Raw genomic sequence first — 24,968 nt, forward strand, 5'->3', positions numbered from 1 at the left:
TGTAGATTGCACTCGTGTCGTCTTTTTTTTAATTTTTTTTGACGTTCATTGTGTGTGCGGAGGGGGTGTGTGGGGGGGGGGCAGTCGACCTACATTTGGGTCGACATATAATCATGTGAATACTGTAGTTGCATTTACGGCACTTGTCAAAACTACCAATGGAGGCCAACTTGTTTCTCCACTTTCGTGCCCCTACAACTTCACAGCACCAACAATCCTGCTGCTGTGCACCTCTTACCTTTCTCCTGTTCACAGAAGCAAACATAAAAGCTAATTCCCGCTCAGACGTCCTTTGAAGCATTAATACGAGCTACAATCCTCGGGATTGACGCCGCCAGCAGTCCTCTCTACGAACTGGAATTGTTCGAAAGCAGATCTCCTCCATGAGAGAGCGTACCAACGAGACGCCATTGAGAGCCCATCTTTGTGCAAAAGAGGCATGGGGGTTGAGATGAATCTTGCAATAAGTCAGACTAAAACGAGAAGTACAGGCACCAAACTCTGTGCCAAAAATATATTTCCAATACCAACTACAATAAAACAAACAGCTGCCAAGCTAAATGACCGCCTGTCACGTAACTACAATCTATAAAATAACGCCCGTGCAATATATAAGGCACTAAAATGAGAAATGGAGCATTCAACTTTGGGCCCCAAACATAATTTTTGCAATAACATTTAAATAGAATGAACGCAAGTGTAAACAAAAAGACATCTGCATAACCTAGTCCCATTAAAACAGACCTTGCATTGCAAACTAAAATAACATCCGTGCAATATACAAGGAACTTGAACAAAAACAACAGGCACCTAATTTAGTGCTGTCAATATAAGATTTGCTATTGTAACTAAAATAAAATGAACACAGCAATAAAACCGAACACAGGCGGGCACCTAATTCGGTGCTAGCAACCGGATATTTGTAAATATTGAACTTTGGCACACGTTCAGATCATTGTCTTAGTCTGCATTAAAACAAAAAACAGTCAGCAGTTAAACTGAACGCACAGGCAGGCACTTAACGTGGTACCAGAAACAGGATATTTGTAAAAACCAAACTTTTGAGCACGTTCAGGTTATTGCTTACGTCTGCATTAAAACAAAACAGTCAATCCAGACAGAATAGTTTGTAAATTAGCTACAGGAGCGACACAAGTGCGCATCAACATCAATGCACAAATGTGACAAAGAGCGAGATTGATGGGGTAATTTTTGTGGAGTACTGCTTTCCGGACGCACGTTTCAACTTCAAAGTAGGAAGCCCATGACCATTAATGTTTTTACATTTCATAAAAATTCCAAGATTTGAGGCGTGTGTGCCCAATGTTTGTGACGGCAGACATTGAACATCCATGAGTCACACCACCAGCCAAGCTCAAATTTTTTTTTTAAGAGGACAATACTCAATTGTTACCTGCCCCCGACATTGTAATATAAACATATGTGAAAAAAAAAGGCAGCACTACAGAAAAATCCCTAATTGAGTTCTTTGATATTCGTCCCATGCCAGTTACGTCTGTCAACGCCAGTATAATAAGAGCAGCAAGCATCTGTGTAGTTCCTGTAGAATATTTACAAAAAACTCACTCTAAAACAACCAAAAGCGCCATGCATGACTAACGCAATGCGCAGTCGCACTCAAGTGAACAACAGCAACAAAACAAAAATGACTAGACTTAGCCACCAAACCCCACTGAACCACACTCGGAAGCTAGGACTCCGCCCGCTATCGGGTCTTAGTTAAATGAGGTTGATTTTGGAAAGGTCAAAAGGCTCGTAATCCAATTTGAAGAACTTGCGCTTCTTGGAAGGCAGCGGAGCGGCGTCCGTCTCCCCCGGGGGCACAGCCACAGTCGCCGCAGATGCAGATGGGGTGGCGGCTTCTCTGCCCGCCCCTTTTGGTCGCTTGGGCGCAGAGGCAGACTCAGACGCCTGAGAGAGAGAGATAAGTGCAGTAAGTTTCAGACACGAAATCAGCAAATTAAAGATGCGTTTGCTCACTTCCACCCCATGCACTCACAGGGTTTTCAAACACGTGGGAGTGAAATCAGATTCCAAGGCAAAAAACAAGCGCCTTTTCAGTCCACCGATATTGCCATTCCGTTCTGCAAACAGGATCAGTGGATTATGGCTCGTTCGTTGCAACAAAATGTGGATACCATTCAGTCCAAAAGTAATTTGATGACGATTGTGGGGTTTAACATGCCGACGCTACACCCGGCCTACAAAGCCCGCCAAAGTGGAGAGGGCTTCGGATTAATTTTGACCACCCTTGTGCCATTAAAGGGACCCTGCAGCACTTACCATCGACTATTCGGAATGTATTTTGGTGTAAAGTCTATTGTCCCAGCAATCTCCTCCCGCAGGAATTATGAAAACCTGTTGACTATACCCGAAACTACGCGCGATAAAAATTGCCCATAATCGTTCCCTCTCAACTCGACCGCAGACAACGCGACAAAAGCTGTGCGCTCTTTCCCGGAGAAAGGGGCAGCTTGCGGCGTTCTCTTTGGCAGCCTTCTATGTATCACAGGCCGGGGTGTTTTCTCCTTTTCTCCACAACATGGAGGGATCTATTTGCGGTCTGGCGCCACAAAAAAAAGCAGGCATGGCTGCCTGCTCACAAGCACGTGCTCAGGCTGATAGGGCGTTGTTGAAGCAATAAACGTTTGTTGTCGTGTGGTCTGTGGTGAAAGAAAAGCATTGAGCTCGTCGCTCAAACTCTGCGTGCACTCAAAGCACAAAAGAAATGCCAAAACTGTGCGTACAGGTGCAGGCATAGAAGAGGTTCATAGACAGCGCTGACAACGGCGGATCATCACAGCAAATGCGAGAAATAAGCCGCGAAGTTGACCACCGACAGTCAATAAAACAGCCATGGCCTCAGTGACGTCGTTCAGGCCATGCCAGGGGTGCATAATAAGGAAAACTGAAGAGAACGCGGCTGGTTTTAGATGCGGAGCATCTCATGCTCCGGGCTGTGTCACTCCCTCCCTTGTCGTTGTTGTCCGCCGTCCACACACCCACTGCGCACGCCTGGCCAGGCACCGCTGATGATGATTGTGGCAGGATGCCCCTAGGGATTGGCCAACCAAAGAATCCATCACGAGATAACTTCGCGTTCAACCACCGTCGTCATCTTTCCGTAGGGGAACCGCTGAAGAAGAAGAAGAAGACAAAGCTGCGAAGAGGAGGGCGTGTACGTTGCTCTCAGGCGATGCACCAATGTCACCAACTTTTACCTCACCAACGCTGACGGAGACTACCGATTCTGCCACAGAGACGACAACATCGACAAGAACATGATGGACGAGTTTCACCGCCTACTCACCGTCACACGAAAGTACTTAGGTGCCTTTGCCACCGGTGTGGACCCGGACGCGGAATTCACTCTGGCGCTACTAAACACCAGATCACTCAGCATCACTCAATAAGCATCATAATAGAGCCAAATTCACATACAAAGAAGTCCGTAAATATTTCTCAGAGCTATGATGATGATGACGTTGAGAATAGAAACACTGTTTTGAATAATATTGTGCTCACATATCTTGATCTATGATAGGGGTGTTTTGGCTATATATTTTGATTGTTGCAAATGATATTCAAGATATGAAATATTGTATGTTGTCTCCTGTCCATTTTATTATGAAAGATTGTGAACCTTTGTATCAAGGTGTAATGTATAAGTGTTGGTTGTACGCTTGTTCTTTCACTAAGTTCAATGTAAGCTTGTATTTGTGCTTTTGTTTGATCATGCTTGTTGCTGCACCTTGCCAAACTCAAGGGCAAGGACCTTTGTCAAGCTGCTGCATGGCGGCTTTTTGTCCTTGCCCTAGCATTCGTGTTGTTCTTTGTTAATGCTGAATAAATGAATTGAATGAATTGAATTAACGGCAACACAATGGAACCACATGGAACCCCCATGATGCTTCGCATCCTCATCAGGGTTCCCCACGGGAAGATGAAGTGATTTTTTTCCACATCTTTGACAGTGGTCCGAAGAAAAAAAAAATGCTATGTCACCCATTGCAACGTGCACTAAACTGATTATTTAATACACCAATTCAACTTTTTCTCACTTTGAAGAAGCAAGGTTTATTCCAAGGTGGCACGAAATGGAATGTGCCGGTTATCGCCGGCAAGACAGTCACCACGATGACGGTCTGGGGTAGCGCCGTTGGGTGGCACCGGCGGCACGCTATCACTTGTCGTCACTCTCGGACGATTCCTCGTTGCCGAAGGCCCAAAGCATGTTGTCTTCGGTGCCGTCCATAGCATTGGAAATTCCGCACTTCATAAGCACCTTGCTCACCAAGGTAGGCGGGGTTGTGCACCATGCATCCTTCACCCATAGCGAAGTCTTGCAGAGAAGCGCGCTGTATCTGGTTGCTTGGCATCAGTTCCCGACCGCCACCAACAAGCCACTCGGTGTAGAGCGCCCGAATCCGGTCTCTGACCAACTTGTTTAGCGAAACGTCCAGTGGCTGCAGTTGCGAGGTCATGCCACCGAGAGTCACAACAAGGTCAGTGTTGCAAGCGGCGCGCTTGTCCTTGATGCGCTCGTCGAGGTGACACCTGAACGCGCCCAGAACAAGGATCGCGCGCAGGCCCAAGCTTGCGCCGGGCCCCTTCCGCCACACCTGGTCGATCCAATCGGCCACCAAGTCCGTCGTCATCCACCCCTTCTCGTTTGCGCGGACCATTACACCACTGGGGAACACCATTTCTTTCAGGAGCGTCTTGGGTTAAAATATGAGGCAGGGGGAAAGTTTGTGCCCGTCCGCAGTGCAGCAAAGAATTGCCGTCACTCGTTTTTGCGTGGCCAGAGGACAGCACACGAACTTGCTTGGCGCCCTTCTTTTCCATTGTTGTGGTGGTGGGCATATCGAAGTATAATGGCGTTTGATCCGCCTTTCCGATTTGGCCGAGCACGTAGTTGTTCTTGCGGTGCAAACTTAAGACGTACCGCTGAAATGCCTACAGTGTTTCCTCAAACTCTGCCGGCAACACCTGGCATATAGCTGTCCGCCAGCACAATGAGAAGCCTTTTCTCTTCATGAAATTCGTTATCCAGCACCTGCTGGCCTTGAACTCCCTCAAGGCCAGCATATGTGAGAAAAAATGCGAAAAGAAACGGCCCTCAAGCGGTCATCTTGAAACGTCGATGGCGATACAGCCATAGGGCACTGCAGTTTTGAATCGTACTCGATTATAACGCGCATGCGATTTTGGGACCTATTTTTCTGGAAAAAAGGTGCACGTTAGATTCGAGTAGATACGGTATTTGGCTCAGGTTTTCCTGGCAGTGTAATCTAAACGTCGCGCAGGTTTACTTGCACTGCTCAAAGAGTGTTGCAGGGTCCCTTTAGCGTGTACCAAAATCTCGGCACACAAACGTTTTTGCTGTACGCCTACATCAGAAAAACAGCCACCTCGGCCGGTATACACCCTGCATCCTTGGCCTCAACAGCACATTTTAGCCACTGCACCTCAGCAGCAGGTCGCATTCCATGAGTACTTCAATTATTGCATTTATTTCTGGTCAAGGTTAAATGTTTCCCCAGGTGACAATTAAAATTACTGGTCAAGAACAGACTTTATTATAAAGTGCAGTGGATGGCTCCATAACGGCCAACGCATAATTATAAATCTCGAAGGCTTTGAAAACCAGTGAACGTTTTCCGTCTGCCTTTGATGCTTTCATAAAATCTCAAAGCAGATGCTAAGAAACACAGACCTGTGTCTGTGCAAGATCAACAGAAAGATGTAAAACAACTATAGTATGACAATTTGTGTGTAGCCACACCAACTGGATGGAGTTATTTGCTGTAACAAAGGTTTTCGAAGCTGGTCACTTTTCACAGTAAGCACTCACTCGCACACAAGCAGCGAGTATTACCTGGTTAAATTATGTACCTATTAAAACAAACCACAGCAATTTCAAGTTTTTGCTGGACACGAGGGAATAGTAGAGGCTCTTCGTACTTACAAGCCACATTTGTGGATAAGGACTGAAACAATGTATCCGATTACGCCAACGGAAACCTCAATGTTCTGCTTTAAAGGTTGCACTGCATGTTTTCATGCAGAATTTAAATACGAAACAAATCAAAATTGAATTTTCCATCACGTAAATAATTACAAAATAGCAGCAGTGGAGGCAGGCCTTTTGGAGCAGCTCAGGGAGGAGGACTAATGCAGTTTTAGATCAGCTTTGCGGCGCCGAAAACGAGGTTTACAGCATTGCAAGTCTATTTGGGAGCAGATTTCTAGAGTTAAACCTCATTTATTTGCAATTTTCTTATTTCTTCTAAGCACACACACACACACAAAAAAAAATAAAAATTCAAAATTTTCTTGCTCAAACTTTGATCAATACTTGGCTGACCACTTTCCTAATGAGTTAGAAAATACATGTTCCTCTAATTAAACGATAACAGCTGACAGAGCAGTAACTAAAAAAAAAAATTACGACATCAGCAATGGCCTGAATAGTTACACTTAACTAGACTTAGACAAATGAAAAATAAGTGTTTATGACATCATAAGTGATGGTTTGAATAGTTACATTAAACTAGACTTCTGAGAAATAAAAATAAATGTTCGTGATATCACGACAGCATCACAGTCATGAGAAACAGCCTAGACAAGACGAGAGATAGGCAAAACTGTTCCCGTCGCATCTAAGCTGTTAATAGTTTCACTATGGTGTACCCCGAACGAGACTCTAGACAAATTACAAGAAACACCAGAGAAACTAAGAAAAAAATTCAGGGGAAAAAGAACTAGGAGGAAACGAGATAATTTGATGCGCTGCATAGCTAAATCGTGCCACTGAATTGCGTTTATCCAAATAACAAACATACCAGTGCTTACCAACTTTTTTTCTAGCATAAACAGAGGACTTAACAGAAGAAGGATGGGGGGGGGGGATAGCCTGGTCTGGCTATAAAGAATGAATTTCGATTTTCAATATTCCTCTCTGCACTACACTTTCACTTAAAGGCACGTTTGTAAGTGCACCACACCGACGCACGGTGGTTGAGACGAGCCTTGGCAAGTACCATTCCAGAAACTGGGACACAGGATGCCTTACCTGCGCAGCTGCTTTCTTGTCCTTGCTCTTTGAACGTTTCGCCACCGGCTTCTTCTGCAAGACCACAGCTCAGTGTGAGAGACAGCACAAACTACCTTTCCCAGTTTTACATAAACTAAGATGTGTGCACGACACTGCCTTGGGCAGTAACGTGAAATATATGACAACACCTACAACATCAGCACTAGAAGACATGCGGTCTAATAAATTGCGACCAAAAGGCTTTCTGTGATATATTGCAGCCCCACGGATTGCTGTCAGGAAGATGACGCATCATGACGCAGTGAAACTTTGATACAGTCTATCAGGACACGGAAATCAATCTGTAATGTCTGTTTCTCGCTCTATCTAGACATTAAAAAAATAAAAATGATTAAAAATCGGCCAGCTACACGCTGATGTTGTACTATTGTTACCCAACTCTTGTGCACACACCCCGATCGTCAAAATCTCAACATTTTTGCACAGAAATGAAAAGTATATACACAGTTTCAAAATCAAATTTGCTGTCGTACACACTTTGTAACGCGCTTTTGGCAGGACACACCACCCTGCCCTCCCTGCCATCCACTGCTGCTGCTTTTCTCCACTTATCGCAAAGGCATTTGCATTTCAAATCTATAAATACGATCTCCCTAATGCCGCGGCAAAAAAATATCAATGGAAAGGAGCGTGGCAGGTAGGAGATAACAAGATAGCGAGGCCACTGCACCATGGTCGCTTAATCAAAAAACACTAGGTTTCTTTCCAGTGCGACTCGGTGGGAGTGGGTGCACTTCATACAGGACAATCTTTTCATTCTTTTATTCTCTAACATTTTGAACATACCACCATGAGGGGCGTGGCCTCTGTGAAACGGTAACATTTTCTCTGTGCGGTTAATGAGCCGGCACTCGACAAGGGGCATGCTAATGTGGAAGAGCAGCGAGCAGAAACAAAACCCGCAGCGGTGAACACTGATTGGTTAGCGGCGTTGCTTGGACCAACCCATAGGGCATGTATCCGAGCGTGTGTTGCAGTGAAGCATCCCATTTCTCTGCAGTGAAAACATAGCCACTGGCGTGCTCTTTGTACACTCAGCCTGGTCTGCGCACTGTGGCTCAGCAGCTCTTTCTGTTTATTTTAGCTCTAACCAACTTTCAACAGCCCTTTTGCACAGACTTAGGCACATTCTGGATGAGTTTTAATCATTATATTCATGCGGGCCGTAAAAATGTCTACTTAAAAGTGGGCTGAAATTGCATTTCAAGCATTCGAATGGTAAAGGAAAATGAAGATTTGGTCGTTATAGCCGGGATTCCATTAAAACTGGATTCACTATAAGTGGGCTATGCTGTATAACGAAGTCATTACAATCAGCCCTCAGCTGCTAAATTCAAAATTGCGTTCTACCAAAAATTTATAGACACATGGTAGCTTATTTAAAATTTCATTATACAGACTTCAAAATTTTATTAAACCGAAAACTTCTATGCACAAAGCACAAACAATAGCTGTTTACATGCGGCTTGCTAGCTGCCATTCACAACATGTTCGGAAGTTTACCACATCTTTTTTTCTGCTTCAATTGAACTAAAATCGTGTCACATCGCAATAGTAGGAGAAGGGCTTGCATGGCGTTTTGTTGCCGACTGAGCTTCCATACCACCATACAGGCCAACCCACAACATACACGTGTGCATGGGGCCCATTCAAACACCTAATGGAAGACAGGGAAAGCAAAGGCTGTGCAAAAGGCAGCAACTAGCCACCACCTGACTCCTCCTAACTTGCTGCTAGCTATCTCTGATAGGCATGAATGTCACAGGCCTGCACAATATTTTCCAAGCAGTTAAATGCCCCCATTCTGCTAACAACTTGGAAGAATGGGGAAAATGGCAGTAAGGCTAGCGCCGTGCAGTCTGCCTCACTTTTGCTGCCTCACCATTCCGTGACACTGATAAGCTGAACCCACTCTCTTCTTTACCCATGTAACTTTTTTTTTTAACTTCAAGTGTATGCACACCATGCATCTTCACCCTTTGTGTAACAAAGTCACGTTTGCCCAAATTTCAATGCAACCAGGTTTCATGGACGAGTAGGCACAAAATTTTGGTTGTAGAAGTAGATTTTGGGAGACGCAAGTGCCTAAACGGGGTCTCAATAAAATGCGAACGGCGACATGGGCTGCCCAGCGAGTCACGGAGTCCGTGAGCGAGCTCCTTGCCTACAAGCTCCTCGTCTACAAACTGCGTATGGCGGTGCTACATTGCCCTCTGTTCGAGTTCGCTCATGCTTGTTGGGTTATATCGTTCCAGCGAGTGCGCAGCAAAGCATTTGTGGGTCGCTATGAGCCTTGTGCATGCGTTTTTTTTCACGCCCGCGTTTGCGATTGAGCGCCGCCAGCGGTCTTTAGCCTTGGCCAGAAAGTGACTAGCGCTGCTCGCGGCAGTGGGAGGAGGCTGATGACTTGCGCCAATGGGGAGGCGTGGGAGCTCCAAAGTGGCCAAAGATGCCCACTGGCATGTCAGTGCTGACTGCAAATGCCAACAGGTTTACCGTGCCCCCTTAACAAAAGCCAAGCAGGCCATTAAAAGGCATCAGATGTAGCACTAGGACTGTCCCAGTGGAGAGCGGGGCAGTCAACACACTGAGCAGACACAGTACTCACCGCAGTGTGCGGCGCCTGTTCTTCCGGCACCACACGTTCCACTGCCACATGAGACGAGTCCCAGCCGGCTGCCACAACAGTGCCCTTGCCTGCCAGTGAGCTGCTTGAAGCCACCCGATCCAGTTTGGATGTCCTTTCTTCAATCGATTTCACCAGCCTTGCCAGCTGGAAAAAGACGGGCACTTTAGCTAACAGTCTGTTCCTAATGGGGCCCTGAACCAGCTTTTGGTAATGCAATCAGCTGTGTTCCACCCACAGAAGACGTTCTGATTAAAAAAAAAGGCAACAAATACAGAAAAACTTTCAAATTTCGCGCTACAGCGATGTAACACGGGCAGGAGAGACATAATATGGATGAGCAATATAAACACAGTTGTCAGTGTGTTTCCTGCAGGTTAGACTGCAAGTGCTGCAATCGAACAGAAGTAGAGGCCCCACTACAATCACCAAGCCATGTTTCCTCAAATCGCACAAACAAGATTCTGTGACGTCACAGAGGAACTGTCGGAACAGTGACAGGGGAGTCGCCACTGATACAGTCGAACCCCGGAATAACAAAACCGCCGGGGAAAGCCAAAAAATTCACTTTTTTGGGAACTTCACTGGTGCGAGAATGAAACATAAATGACAGAAAAATCGGCCACAAGCTGAAAATTTTTTTCCGAAAGCCAGTTATATTACTTTGCAGGCCTTACCTTGCAGCAACTTCACAACCAAGCTCTCGCACTACAGGAAGTGCTTCATTGCTGGTCGTCGTGCGCGTGTTAATTACAAACAACTTTTTTTTAATAATGAAGTTAGGAGGCTGACATTTTCACAGCTTGTAGAGATTGAGCTCCTCCGGTCATATATGCAATCAGATTTTGAATAGCTGCTCCGGATAAAATGTTACGCAGCATGACTTTCAGAAAAATGGCTTTTTTGTGCACACTTTTTTTTATGGTAAAAATTTTTTCTGAAACTTTTAAAATAGCCTAGGTGGTTCCTTATGAACTGCAGAGTGCACAAATCTACCTGAAAAAGCCTCATCATCATTTTCCTCACCACGAAAAAAAAATGACTGGTAGTGTGCCTTTTTTTGTTCTGTATATTTTTGTTTTATGACCGTCAGAAATATCTAAGGACACAAATTGCATAATGAACAAGATTTGTGCACTCTACGTGTCATAATGAACATCTGTGCAAAATTTCATCGTGATACGACAACTTTAAGTGGGCAAATAAGTGTGCACAAACTCAGAAAACGGACAAAAACAACAAGCTGAGAAAAACGCAATTGAAAGTTTATTTCTTTGCCAGATTCAGAAATTCTTGCTCGAACAACATGAAACTTGGTGGGGATATAGTCTGAAATGTCCACATTGAGGTACTAAAACTAGAATGCTCCTGCTGCATAAGTTGCACCCTCACGGTTTTGGCGGGGGTAGTCCTTGGTACAAGACCATTTCACCAGGCTGCGGCAATAGGGCTAGCCTTAGCAGTCAGCTTGACAGACATCTGCCTGATCCTCCGCTGGTCACTTGCATTGCTTAGTCTGACCAGTTCTTCTGAAGGGAAGATTCCCAGTTCTTGGAGAACTTGCTCAAAGCTAGTGTGGCCCCTGCTGAACCACAACCCTGCGAGGGCAGTGGCCGTCTCCACTACAGTGAACTGCAGGTTGTACGATAGCGTCCTGTGCCAGATGCGCATTGCTGCTTCCGTCTCCATGGCATGGGATGGGCAGTCGACATTTTTTTCACACACAAGAGGCATGAAAGGCTTGCCACACTTCCTCTTCTTGCTCATCAAGCTTTTGGTGGCGGCTGCAAGTAGTTTGACAGCACCTCAAAATCAAGGCAGAGACCAGTGTCAAGAGAAATGGCAGTGCCAACACTGTTGTGGCTCGTGTCTTTGCTTCTGCCAAGTACCATCAAACATCACACTGAGGTCAGTCTGACCAGCTTGCAACGCAGTTACTTGCCTTGCTTCAGCAAGGTTGTCAGAGACGCCTTTTGTGGCCGCAACATGAACTTTCTTGGCAGTGTTGTAGAACGTCTTTTGATGCTGTGGTTTTGGTAGACCAAGAATGGCACAAAACCTGCACAGCTGATCGTGTCCGATGCCAACCGCGCGTGCAGCGAGTACCACTTTCACATTGACGGCGAAACTATCACGAAACTATCACGGGGACTTCCCCTGCAGAGTTCCGGTTTGCGGCCTCTGCGACCGACGGCGGCAGCGCGCTGCGACGAGTACACAGAAGAAATCACTCCCGCAGGGCACTTCTCGTTTTTGCACTTGAGTTCCAGTACCGATGCGAGGCCTTTCCGCTTGTTCGCAACCTCAACTACGACGAGTTCGCACTTCCCACACGTCGCGCACACGGCGCCACTCAAGGTCAGTCAGAGCGCCGACTTCACAGATAACTGCACCGCTCCTGTGGCTGGCTGTCTCCTCACCTTGGAAGGCTGCCGACTTCTTCTCCGATGCGCTTATAAAGCCGATATCTTCGCTGATAAAATCAGCCCCGCCTGGTTGAGCCGCGCTTGCAACGCTTGAAGGCCCGGCGCCGTTAGGCCTCACGGTGCCGGTCGTGCCGGCATTAGCCGTGGTCGTCACAATGCTGCGCCGCTTGCGCTTTCCTTCATACCGGCACGAAGTACGCTGCTTCCGGCGACAAAAGTCACGCTTCTCCTCACCGTTCACGATTAAAAACACACGATAAGGAAATAGAAAAGATAGCACGAAGTAGCGAACGGAACGATGCGGGCGATGGCGGCTCACAAGCGGCAAAAGCCAATGGTGGTCCCGATTTCGTGTCACGTGATTTAAATGCCCAGTGGGAGCTCGCAAAACAAGCGGGAAGAAACATTTTTAAAATTTTTTTTTACGCGGAGATACGAAGCTGGCGAGCGGCTCAATCGAGAGAAGAAGGCTTGTTCTACCTCTCAAGTGACCGAAATGGCGGCGAGCCACGCTGCCGTTGGAATAAATTCTCAAACCTGGCCGAAATTCGGCTTCATTGCGCGATTTCTTGGGTCACCGCGAGTCATTCAGACACATTTTTCACTAAGTTATCATTCGTATTCCGTTTTCATTTTTTTACCCATGAAAGAAGGATAGTCAAAGATGCTAATGCAAGAGAAAACAAAAAATTGTTATATTTCGAAAAAATCGCGTTTTTTCGACCCGCGTGTCCCCTTAGCATTTAAGAACAACGGGATTGCGTCAAACGCATCCGAAACATTGCACAGGTTTGCCTTCTCTGCACATTTTTCTCCTTGGCCCCCAGCACCAAGTATGTCCGAGCATGCAAGCGAAGTCCAGCTTCTTCTGATGATGAAATTTTCCAGACAGTGCCGCCTCGTTGCTTCAATGCTGTTCACACAACTGAGTAAGCACTGCTTTGTTGATGTCCAGACAGGCCACAGTCGTCAGTGTTTTGTTTTGCGCACGTGCGCCATCAAAGAGTGACGCCCTTGCTTTTCAAAATGGTTGAGCAAGCTTCAGGCGCTTCTCGTCAGCGCTATCCTCCATTCCTCCATTTGGGCCGCTGACTTAGACCTTATCTTGTAGCGATAAAGCCTTCCACTTTTGGGCTCGAGCAAAAGTGCCGATCGCTGCACGCATGCTGTTAGCAGCAGCGAGCTAGCGTAGCCCAAGCCAAAGCCGCGCGGCCATGCCGTGAGTCACCATGTGTCGCCCCCTGGTAGTGTCACCGCGAGGTTGGCCCCACGGCCGCCTGCTGCACGGTCTTTTTGTAAACAAACATGGCGGCGGCCATGCAAGCGTGCTGTGGCACAAGTTCATGCACTCTGAGTATGAAAAAAAATGCATTTGAAGACTTTTTGGACACTGTTAGCATCAAACGGGCAAATAAAATCCCAACCGGACGTGCAGCGAATTTCATTAACACGGGATCCCTTCCCGAAAACATTTTGTTGCCGCAAGATATGAAATAGACGGGCGTCTAAGGACGTTTGCCGGGGATCAGAAAATATTTCCTTGCCGTGGGAATTTTGTACTCGTGAGATTTCGTTATTGCGGGGTTTGATGTTTCTTTGCATTTTGCAATAAAATTGTTATCAAGACAAAGCAGTCTCTTTGACAAACCACACTTGTACATATGTAGACTCCACGGACCCTTTAACCACACAAGGGCACCCACCGAATCGTCAACGGAGCTCTCATCACTGGCCGCTGCTGGCAGGTAAGTGGAAGGTGGCACGGGTGGGGCAACACAGGTGGCCACTGGCCTGCTGGACCCAGGGGAAATGGGTGAACCGTCGGGTGTGAACAACTCCACTGCCTCTGGCCGCCGAGGCGCAGGCTTGGGTGCAGGCTTGGGTGCAGGCTTGCGCTGGGCACCAGTCTGACCAGGACAAAGGACAAAAAACTGGCTTTCACATGGCTGTGGTTCAAGAAGATTGATTGATTGATTGATTGATTGATTGATTGTAGGGTTTAACGTGCCGACGCAACACAGGCAATGAGGCGCACCGTAGAGGAAAACTCCGGATTAATTTCGACCACCAGGGGATCTCTAATGTGTGCCGAAATCTCCTACACACGGGTGTTCTTGCTTTCCGCCTCCACCAGAAAAGAGGCCGCCGCGGTGGGGAATCGAACCCGCGTCCTTGTGCTCAGAAGCACAATGCCTTAGCCACTGAGCCACCGCGGCGGGTAGTGGTTCCAGAACACAACACACGCCAACCTTGGATTATTTGAACAGGTGTAAGCAATAAGAGATTCAGTCAGTTTCCTTGGTCCATGTGGCTGGCACACAAACCATTGCGCTAATAAGGTGTAAAGACGGGCTAGTTGGTTCACAATCATGATAAAAAAAAACAGCGCACAGGAACAGAATGGAAGACAAGGAGGAGACAAATGCGTTCTCAGTTTTATTGTGCATTTTGAACTTAATGAATTTCATTGCAGGCAATAAAATTCATTCAATTGTTAGTAGGCATCCCTGTTAGTAACTTTCTTGTCTTCCATTGTGTTTCTGTGTGCTGTGTTTTCATCATTATGCTAATCATTAATCACATTGTTAAAGCTGGCATTAGTTATAACGAGGGCAGTATCACCTTCGACTTAGTGAGCAATGTGCCACTGAACAACTGAAACCAACGCAGAGTTCCTGATTGAATTGACCTTGTGTTGCAACTGGGAAACAAACATCTGACTTAGTGCAAAGCAAAAGTGCAGTCTCACATGACCATGCAGATCAGAGACATGAGGTCCTGCCTTCAACATGTATGTATGAAACACTACGAACACAGCAAGTATGCAGAAACACTATCAACCCAAGAATTGAGCAGAAATGTCAGCCATAAAAAGATATTCCAAACAGTACCAACTGCAAGATGTGCCCATCACAGTGTCATTTACAGAAAATGTAAGTAGTGGCTTAACGTTGTCACACACATTTCTGATTGGTCACCACAGCTCTGTGCTTACACGGCCGTATGGGCGGACCAACATTTTCATTTCAGACGAGGAGCAGGCGAGTACAAAAAACCAGGAATCCAACTGCATGCACTCTATGCATACTGTATTTACTCGCGTAATGATGGCACTTTTTTTTCAGAAAATTTGATGCAAATTTAGGGGGCCGTTTATTACACAGGGTAAATTTTTCATGAAACATTTCTAAGTACAGGAATTGCAAACAAGTTGTGGGCCAAAATGTTTACAATAGGCCTCATAACCTACTCAAAATAATAAATAAAAACATAATTAAAACTTCGGACACCACCGGCAGCCGCTTTGCAAAGTGACGCAAAATGCAGCGTTCTCATGAGTTACGAAACGTGCCGGAACGAGTTTGCTGCGAGGTGACAATAGTTCAACCAATAAGTGGCTGCCACTGTCACAGTGCGGGACATCAAATCAGACAAGGCTGCTGACTCAGCAACCAGAGCGCGTTTTTTTCTTTGTGTTGTGAGTACATTATCTGCATTTAGTGAAAGTTTCTTTTTTTTGGGGGGGGGGGGGGGGAGTTTATTCATCAAAAGTAAACAGTTACAAAGGAAGTTTACAGACAAGGGTCCCGAAGTCAGCGACTGCACTGGGACCCTCGTAAATATTGATGAATGCTTGCCGATATCGTTAATATCGGCAAGTCTGCTGCAATAAAGTAGCCACGTCCTCTTTGAAAGGGAAAGAAACGCAGGTACGCACGACCATCATCAGCTCAACTTGGCACACATACGACATATTGCTGCGGCTAGTTCAGGGTGCGTTCATTGCGCTGGAAATTGAAAAAAAAAATTGAACTTCGACAACAAATTTCAGGGGTGCGATCATTACGCTAGTGCGATCATCATGGGAGTAAATACGGTACAGCGACCGCGTGCTTTTCTCGCAAATGCAAATATGGCACGGTAAACCCTTTCATCCAAGTAGGCCAGAAAAGTGCGATGTTTCCATAGCTTTTTTTTTTTTTTCACTTTCAACACAATGCCCGCCTGTGTCCCCCTTGCACTTGCCTTCTTGTCTTCGGCCGGCCAGTAGCACGGACGCTTCACCACCGCGCCGGCATCTCCCACCTTCTCGCCACCCGAGACCCGGACCCTCTCCTGGAGGCGCGACAGCTCTGCCTTGAGCTGCTCGTTCTGGACCAGGCCAACAACAGAAGTGGATTTCCGTCAGGCACGGAGGGGGCACAGCTGGCCTCAGTGCACCCACACTGGCCGTTGGAGGCACCTCTAAGCTCGGGGCACGTCCCAAACGCTACAATGCGAGCAGCAACACACAAGTTCCATTCCTGAAAAACGCTACGGTTCACTATAATCTAAAGCTGCCGAGATGAGATTCCGCTATTACGAGCGTCAAACACTGCGTGGAACCAAACTCGATACCGATTTTTTTCATGTCTAGTGGTACCAATGGATGGTGGCTTTGAAGTTTTGTTGCTTACAGCCGGACAAACTCAAACTATTCTTCCCTCCTTTAATTACTCTGGTGATTACATATTGATTTCTTTTACTGGTGTGTAAGCTGGAAATTTCAGGCTTGATAACAGGAAGGAATATGTTGTTTTGTAGTTATTAAGATTAGTACATGATTAGACTGTATACAGTCTACGCTCGTTACAGCGGATCCGGCGACAACGGACTTTCGGTTACAACAAACCATTTCTGTTAGTTTATCTGGTCCCTGTGCATTTTAAATGGAGTCCACTCCACTCATAACGAACCCGGCTAGAGCAGACTGTCGGCTACAACAGACTAAATTTTAGGCGAAAGTTGTTTCGACTGAATATATATAGCGGACTTCCGTGGGGCCGGCAACCAATATGCTTTTTCTTTGTTTAGTTTGGCAAGAAAACTATTATGTCTGGCTACATTGCTGGCAGCTGGGTCGTTGGCGCAGCCAAGTCAAGCCAGGGCCAGAGGCTTTTTTTTTTTGTGTGCGACCAGCGGCATGAGCGGCAGGATACCTGATTTCACTGTTGGATAAATTACGTAAGCGTAATTAACGCTGTCGAACATGGGCAAAAACAGACCGTCAAGAACAAGGCCGCTGCCGATAAACGCGGCTTTGGTGAGATTGAAAACAGCGCTATCGAATACGCAAAGTGGTGCACCCGGAGGCGAGTCTGCCCTCGTCAGTTTTTTTTTATGTAATAAAAAACTCGGGTTCAGTGGAGTTTGGTCTTTATTATTCCCATGCATGCATCGTTCCCGTTCCGTTCGGTGAAAAAGGGAAGAAACGCCTCAAGTACAGGGGGTTGCTTCCCATCCATTGTGTGCAATCTGCCGGTAACCGTGCACAAGCCCAACTGGTCTAACTTTCGATTTCACAGCTGTCCGTCATGAGATTATTTCATAACAGCTGTTTCAATGACCACACTAAAATCGTTAAAAATGTGGAAGCTGCCTTGGGGGGACGTCAGGCGGCGATCCGATTTGTTTGACGAACGGTTTCGGGAAAACCTGCCTCTTCGTGAAGGGATTTAGAAAAGCCTAGCTAATTCTGATGGCCACGGCTGATGTTATATAGCCGGTTATTAATTGCGCCTAGTTTTACTCTTGCTTTATTTGCTCAGCTTATGATGCGTCTTTACAGGCTTGACCGCATGTGCTAGGCCTTTTCCAAGTGCCGGTGCAAAGCTTTGGAAACGGTGTTTACGCAATTCTTTGCCCTCGCACGAACACTGTGCAGAGGTGCTGCAGGAGCGTATAAAGAACAAAGTGTATGTACTACGTATATGCAATATCGGTCAAAGTACCCACTTCAGAGCTCATACCACCCCACCCCCCAACCCCTGTCGGATACTGCGGCTACAGCGGACGTTTTTTTCCGGATTAAGACGGACCGTTGTAACGGGCGTTGTAACTGTTGTAACTGCAATGGCTATTTTTCTTTTTTTATTTATTTTTTTTGTGACTGCTGGGCCCAGCAAGCAGCAGATGAAGATGAGACATGCAGGTATTCACTGGGCTGGGTGAAAAGAAAAGTGCGCTGTACTTTCACAGAAGCCCCACAAAAGTCAAGGACTTTCCCTTAAAGGGACCCTGCAACACTCTTTCAGAAGTGCAAGTAAACCTGCGCGACATTTAGATATTTATATTACCCTGCCAGGAATACGCGAGCCAAATATTACACGCGCACGTGAAGCGGTGAGCGTGCAAATCGCCGCAAAAGACACAGAAAAACAAACCGCGCTTTCTTCAATTCTCCTTCTAATGCACCCCTGGCATGGCCTAAATGACGTCACTGTGGCCCATGGTTGCCCTAGTGGCTGTCGCCGGTCAACTTTGCGGCTTATTTCTCGCACTTCCTGTGACGATCCACCGTCGTCGGAGCTGTGTACCAACCTCTTCTACGCCTGAGCCTGTACGCTCACTTTCGGTGTTTCTTTTGTGTTTTGAGTGCGCGCAGAGTTTGAGTGATGAACTCAGTGCTCCCCTTTCAACGAGACCACTCGACAACAAATGTTTATTGCTTCATAAGCGCCCTACCAGCCTGAGCGCGTGCTTGCAACCAGGCAGTTATGCCGGCTTTTTTGTGGCACCAGACCAGAAATAGACCCCTTCACGTTGCGGAGAAAAGGAGAAAACTCAAAGGCTGCCAAAGAGAAAACGCCGCGAGCCGCCCCCCTCTCCGGGAGAGAACGCGCAGCTTTCATCACATTGTCCACCGCCGAATTGAGAGGAGACATGCGCTATTCCTCATTGAGCGTAGTTTCGGTGATGGTGAATGGATTTTCATAATTCTCGGGGGAGGAGATTGCTGGGACAACAGACTTTACCCCAAAATACATTCCGAGTAGTCGATGGTAAGTGCTGCAGGGTACCTTTTAAAGCCCAAAACATGGTCAGTGGGTAATTCTGAAGTCATAAGCTAAGCCAACAACATAAAATACTGCAGGCAAACTAAAGATGCTCAAGTCAAGTATTCTGGTGCTAGAAAATACCAGGCAGGATTTACCAGAGGCCCTTCAAATGCTTCGTGGCCAACATTCGGCAAAACAGATTGTCATGCAATACAAGGCAAAATGGTGATGATGAGGATGATTTTTTTTTGATGGCACAGAGCCAAGTATGGCCAAAGAGTGCGAAACAAGTTAGTTGATGACAGTGGTGCAAGGCTAAACACTAAAATCTGTCAGCAAGGATGAAAGTGAGATGAACTAAAAGGCAATAAAAGTGGCCGGCATAGAGGGCCAGGTTGTGCCTACGCACAATAAAAAATGAGACGTAAAAATCTGAGCTCAGCTAAAAACTTAGAAACACGCTTAAGGGGAATCATGGGGCTATATAAGGCAAAGCATATGGAGCAGGGCTGGGCAGTATCGCAACACTAGGATATTGCGATAGTATCCTAGATATACTTTTCAGTATGTGTATTTCAGTATTGAAACATATTTAAAAAATATATCCCCATCTCTGTAGCGAAATACTTTTACAGGGTATCGAATATATCACGATACTTTGGCACATACGAGTATCTCGTTACATTTATTTTCTGTGCGCAGAAGACAACCACATTTTTTTGTTTGGTTGGAGCTGTACCACCTGCTTTCCTATACCCTCACTCAGTTTTACATGTCCTGGCTTCCTTGTGTGGGCGGCAGTGATAGCTTGCAGAGGCGGTTTGCTGGGCTCTTAAGGATGGGAAATGAAGAGGCAGTAATTACATCGTGCTCGCACCCATACTTCAAACTGCAGTCAGCCTCATACAAAGTTGTGAGAGCTGCAGATTAAGAAAGCTTGCTGTTGTGGGCTGCAGAAACTTACGGACCGCACCATAAGGACTCGTGCAACTAAGTGTCACCAGCAACAATTAACCACGGCTTCTAGGAATTTGAATGTGAAGACTTCCCGAAATCAGGATGGTCAGAGCACATGCCTGTTCGAGCGGAAGTCTTGTGGTACCTCGACGACCCTAAGAAGGATTTTGCCATGCTGTAGGACATTCCAGCCATGAAGTCGGTTTTTGTTCCTTATAACACAAACTTGTGGTCTTCTGCAGTGGTAAAGAGACTTTTCTCGTTTGCGAGCATGGTGCTCAGATAAATTACAGTGGAATCTCGGTGATGCGAATTCGGTTGATACGAATTTCGTTGTGATACGAATTTTCGAAATTCCCCGGCCAAAATGCATTGTGTGCAATGTAAAAAAATTCGGATGATCCGTACGCATTTATCACTCCGGTGCGGGTGATACGAACGCGCGAGCAGACGACTGCGGCGTGGACGGGAGGCGGGAGTGTTGGAGCGGCCGTGCGGCCTTGGTTGTGCGCGAGCACAAAAGCGTTCCCCCCGTTGACGGTAATCCTCCTCGTGGGGAGGTGCTGTTCCGAACGAACCGAACGTTTCGCCCTCTCGACGCCTCTCCCTCCCTTCTTTTATCTCCCGTTGCAATCTCTCCTCTCTGTACCTTTCATTTCCGCTGGCTGCAGCTCGGGTGCCTCTAGCTTCCTTTTTTTTTTGTATTATACCTCTTGAATAAACCGCAGCAATCAATCGTTCCTTCATTTCTGACCGCGAATACCCTCGCCATTTTGCCTTCTCCGCATTCCTCGCTTCCGTCTATGCCCCGCGCTCTACCTATCCTGTTGTCGCCTTGCCGTGTTGCCTGCGCTACTTGCGCGTCGATTATGTTGAAGCGTGCACCGTATGGAGCGTTTTCTGCTCGCGAAAACACGCCGCAGGCGTGCTGACGTTGCCGCGAATACCACCCGCATCACCCGCATGCTGCGCGCGGCGGCAACATGGCGGCGTCACCAGCCGCGAAGTGGTGCGAGTAGCTCGACCGACCGCTTCTGATCGCTTATTAAGATGCCACTTAAGAAACAAATGAAGTCGCTTGTACAGTAAAGGAGCTGATAATGTGGGCGAAAACAACACTACAAAGCATCGTCCGCGCGGTTAGGGGAAGCGCCGATCAAATATCCGCCACCGTGGTAAGCCTAACCATTTCCGGCGGGGCCAGCGGGCTGTCCGGAGCGCTTTTAAATTGCCGCCCTAAAGAGCGCGCCTCCCCATTGGCGCAAGTCGGCAGGCTCCTCCCACTGCCGCGCATCATTTTCCGAGCGAGGTAGAATCTGACGCAGGGGCGAAATCGCCGACGCAGAACGCACGCGCAACGCCGACCCGCACGTATGCGGTTCACGCTTGTTCGTGTGCGTGCGTCGCGTCGGCGATGAGCGCGCATTCTTTTGACGCCCGTGTCGACGATTTCGCCCCTGTGTCAGATTCTACCTCGCTCGGAAAATGATGCGCGGCAGTGGGAGGAGCCTGCCGACTTGCGCCAATGGGGAGGCGCGCTCTTTAGGGCGGCAATTTAAAAGCGCGCGCAGCAGCTGGCTGGGCCACCTCCGCGGCGGATATTTGGCACGGATATTTTATAGTGCAGTTTTCTCCAACACTGTCAGCTCCTTTTTACCGCATGAGCAATTTAGTTTACATCTTGAGCTGCATTTTAACAAAAGGTTAGAAGCGGTCGCTGAAGCTACCTGCCCCTCTTCACGGCAAGAGCCGACGCCATGTTGCCGCCGCATGCGCGGCACATTTCCATTTTTTCTCGTTTTCTGATGATACGAATTTTCGAATGATACGAATATTTTTGCCGCCCCTTGAGATTCGCATGACCGAGATTCCACTGTAAATGTTGTTTGATGAGCTGCTTTTGCTTAAGTGCAACTAATGCTTTCTTGTGTTGCGAGCGAAGTTATGTAATTATTTTCAACATCCAATTGTATAAGTGATTCACTTTTGTGCATGTATTAATTTTGAAATACAGGACACTTCATAAAAATTCATCTTAGAGAACGAGATCGCCAAATAAAAAAAAGCATTTCAGGATCTGTATTTGTATCTTTTACCTGTATTTCGGAATACTTCTTTTCTGTGCCTGCAAAAATATCTCTGAAATATCCCATTATATCTAAATTAAAGGGACCCAGAAAAGCCTTCTGTAAAAGTTACAAAAGGCCTGTATTGTCACGTAGCACCAATATAGCGATGCAATGCCGTTGGAATTATTGATCTACATTCAGTATTAGCTGCGCCAGAAGCAATTAAATGCACCTCTCCCCACTTGCCGATCGACTCCTCCTCCCTCTCTGCCTCCTTCAAAGCAGCTAGCTACATTCCTCCGCCTAGGCTCGCGTCAATCACTGCGGACCCGCCTTTGCCGCCTTTGCCTCGGGATCGCGCAGGAAGGAGGAAGAGCAGGCGGAAGCCAATGGCAGTGACGCCGCCGGCGGCCGACCTTGCCGGCGATTGGGCGAATCAGGGGGCGCCTTCGCCGTTGCGTCAGCAGCGATCGCCGTTGCGTCACCCGCGGTCGCCGTTGCGTCACCCGCGGTCGGCTCGCTGCGGCGTCGCGCTCATCGGCTGAGAAAGGCGATCTTCAAAAATTGTTCACAAATTATCTGTACAACGTATGGGGCTCACACTTGGCTCAAAAATCCCCCCTTATGTGTTCTACCACCTGAATGCATTTGATTGCCACCTTCACAAAGCTTTTCGGGGTCCCTTTAAGGGTATCTTAGTAACTATATTTTAGGCGCCCAACACATGTATCGCGGTATCTGCTCAGCCCTGATATGGATTTTATGCTCAACCTACCGTATTTGCATGGTTCTAATGCACCCCTGATTGTAACGTACAGGTTGGAATACATTAGGGATATTCAAAAATATCGTTTTCTGCCGATGCTACCACGCAGATGTAAAAACATGGCACCACGTTTAAGCAGTGTACCTGGCAGAAGACATTTAATTTAAGGAGACATTTTAGGTACGCCAAATTTACGCACGTGTGGTGGATTGTTTTGGATTGGATTAAGTTGGATTTCACTGTGACCCCGATTTTGCTTTTGTCTGCGATTGTAATGCGCACACAAACTTTATAAAAAAAGGTGTGCGTTAGAATCGTGCAAATACGGTAGCACTACAGAGAAGAGGTGGAAAGTGGCAACTTGGCTTACCTCCCTCATGAGCGAGGCCGTCGATGCCCGGCTGGTCCGCTCCATGCGCTGCACGTAACAAGTTGAGAGCAACGTTTGCGTGAACTAGCACACAACCACAAAGACACAATCTGGCAGATGTCCCCTCTTGGCTCTTACCTCTTGTGAGGCTGCCTCAGCTTCCAGCAAGTTGATCTTCTGCAAAGAAAGCAGGCAGACGGGCAGCTTGGGAGAGGGGCCACTCACAATCACCACACAAGAAACAACCAAGATCAAACGTTTCCTTCAAGGGGGGACACTAGTCTTGATGACCAAAAATGAATTTTCTGGGTCAATTTTATTTGCATTTTATAGGTCCCAAAGAATGCACCCACAAAATATCATAGCTGTACCATAAGTATTTGCAAAGCTGTCGCCAATCGAAGTCGCCTAAATGGCCATTTTCACCTGCGTTTCCAGACTTCATGCCTTGTATTAACAGGACCCCAACTGTCGAGTACAATATCTTGGGATGTACAAGTCCTTATCGTATCATTTCGGCTGAATATGAAAGCTTAGGAACTGAGCAGTGCAATAAAACCACAATAAGTATAGAATTTATTTATACTAGTACAATATTTTATGCAGTGCATTTTACAAAAAACATTGGCAATCAATGTTCTGACATTCAATAAGTCTACAGCAATTGCAGAAACAGTGCTAAAATTACTGCTGTGGTACAGCTGCACTCCCTGGTTCTTCTAGAGCACAAAGGGACAAAAAGTATCCAAGTATACGTAAGTAGATAATTAAAAAATTGCCCGAAATGCAATGACATAACATGTTACATTACTCTAAACTTAGACTATACAGGCAAAAACTGACCGCATATTTGTGCTCAGGATGTCAAGATACAACTAGTGTGTAACTCTCAAGCACATTGGTTCAAAAATAACAAAAATGTCCTCAAGACCAGTGTCCCCCCTTATAAAAAAAACAAAACCAAGAGCTTGTTTCCTGTGCGCACATAAAAATAAGATGTTTGACGACCACTAGTATGCGCATTAATCTTCTGACTAAACGCAACGTAATTGTGCGGTGGAGTTTTACGAGGACTGAAAAGTTGCATAACATAACATGGCGGGTATCTTTTGTTTCCCACTGTGGGCGCAATATTAGGATGCGGGGCATGCGCGTGAAAATATGGTACATGGGCTTGCCAAAAGGCTCCTGGTAGTACATACACGCAATTCGCAAAGACTTTGTTAAATCAAAAATACCGCGAAAAATTACTGTTTCAAAAATTGTTAAATCGCAACTGGTTCATTAAACCAAGCTTCAGTACATCCAGGTCACCACTGCATTCAAGGAATATCCTCGCAAGGGAGCTAAACACACGGTTTCTTTGCACTGCTTGTGCATCAGAATCAACACGCAGGTTACAAAAATAATGACTCGGTACACGTGACCCTTCGACGCGGCAGCAATAGGCTGCTGGCCACACTGAAAATGCCTCAATGCAATGGCCCTGAATTACAGCCCCCCATATGCGGCTGTTAGGCGATCCTGCCAAACAGGCCTTCGAGAGTAAGCCTACAAGGCAACCGCGCATAAAGGGAAGCAAACTGTATCCATCGTAAAATGAAAAGGTGCATTCCTGGCTTTGAATATAGAACACAGGGAGGATTTTTAGCAAGGAGCATCTTGAATTCTTTTTTACAGATGTTTTAATGGGGTTTCCCAAGAAACAACGCTTGGCATTCTTCAATTTTTTTCAAGGATTTTCATGATTAAGCATTTGATCGAGGGCTGCTATTCAATATTCGCATGCCCATTG

General features: G+C 46.6%; 1 protein-coding gene across 2 annotated transcripts in view; it reads right to left on the reverse strand.

Moving 5' to 3' along the window:
* Positions 1-486: 486 nt before the first annotated feature.
* The window catches only part of LOC144163097 (uncharacterized), a 109,336-nt gene continuing 84,854 nt past the window's right edge, over positions 487-24,968 (reverse strand). For both annotated transcript variants that reach the window (XM_077693899.1, XM_077693898.1), the window contains 7 exons: positions 23,312-23,350; positions 23,174-23,221; positions 16,220-16,345; positions 13,897-14,100; positions 9,750-9,914; positions 7,100-7,153; positions 487-1,932 (listed from right to left, as the gene is read on the reverse strand). In XM_077693899.1, coding sequence (XP_077550025.1) covers positions 1,741-1,932; positions 7,100-7,153; positions 9,750-9,914; positions 13,897-14,100; positions 16,220-16,345; positions 23,174-23,221; positions 23,312-23,350 — 828 coding nt within the window. In that variant the 3' untranslated portion in view covers positions 487-1,740. The remainder of the gene's footprint in view (positions 1,933-7,099; positions 7,154-9,749; positions 9,915-13,896; positions 14,101-16,219; positions 16,346-23,173; positions 23,222-23,311; positions 23,351-24,968) is intronic.

This window comes from Haemaphysalis longicornis, unplaced genomic scaffold, assembly GCF_048455015.1.
Source record: "Haemaphysalis longicornis isolate Haplotype H1 unplaced genomic scaffold, Haemaphysalis longicornis Haplotype H1 scaffold_12, whole genome shotgun sequence".
Taxonomy (NCBI): domain Eukaryota; kingdom Metazoa; phylum Arthropoda; class Arachnida; order Ixodida; family Ixodidae; genus Haemaphysalis; species Haemaphysalis longicornis.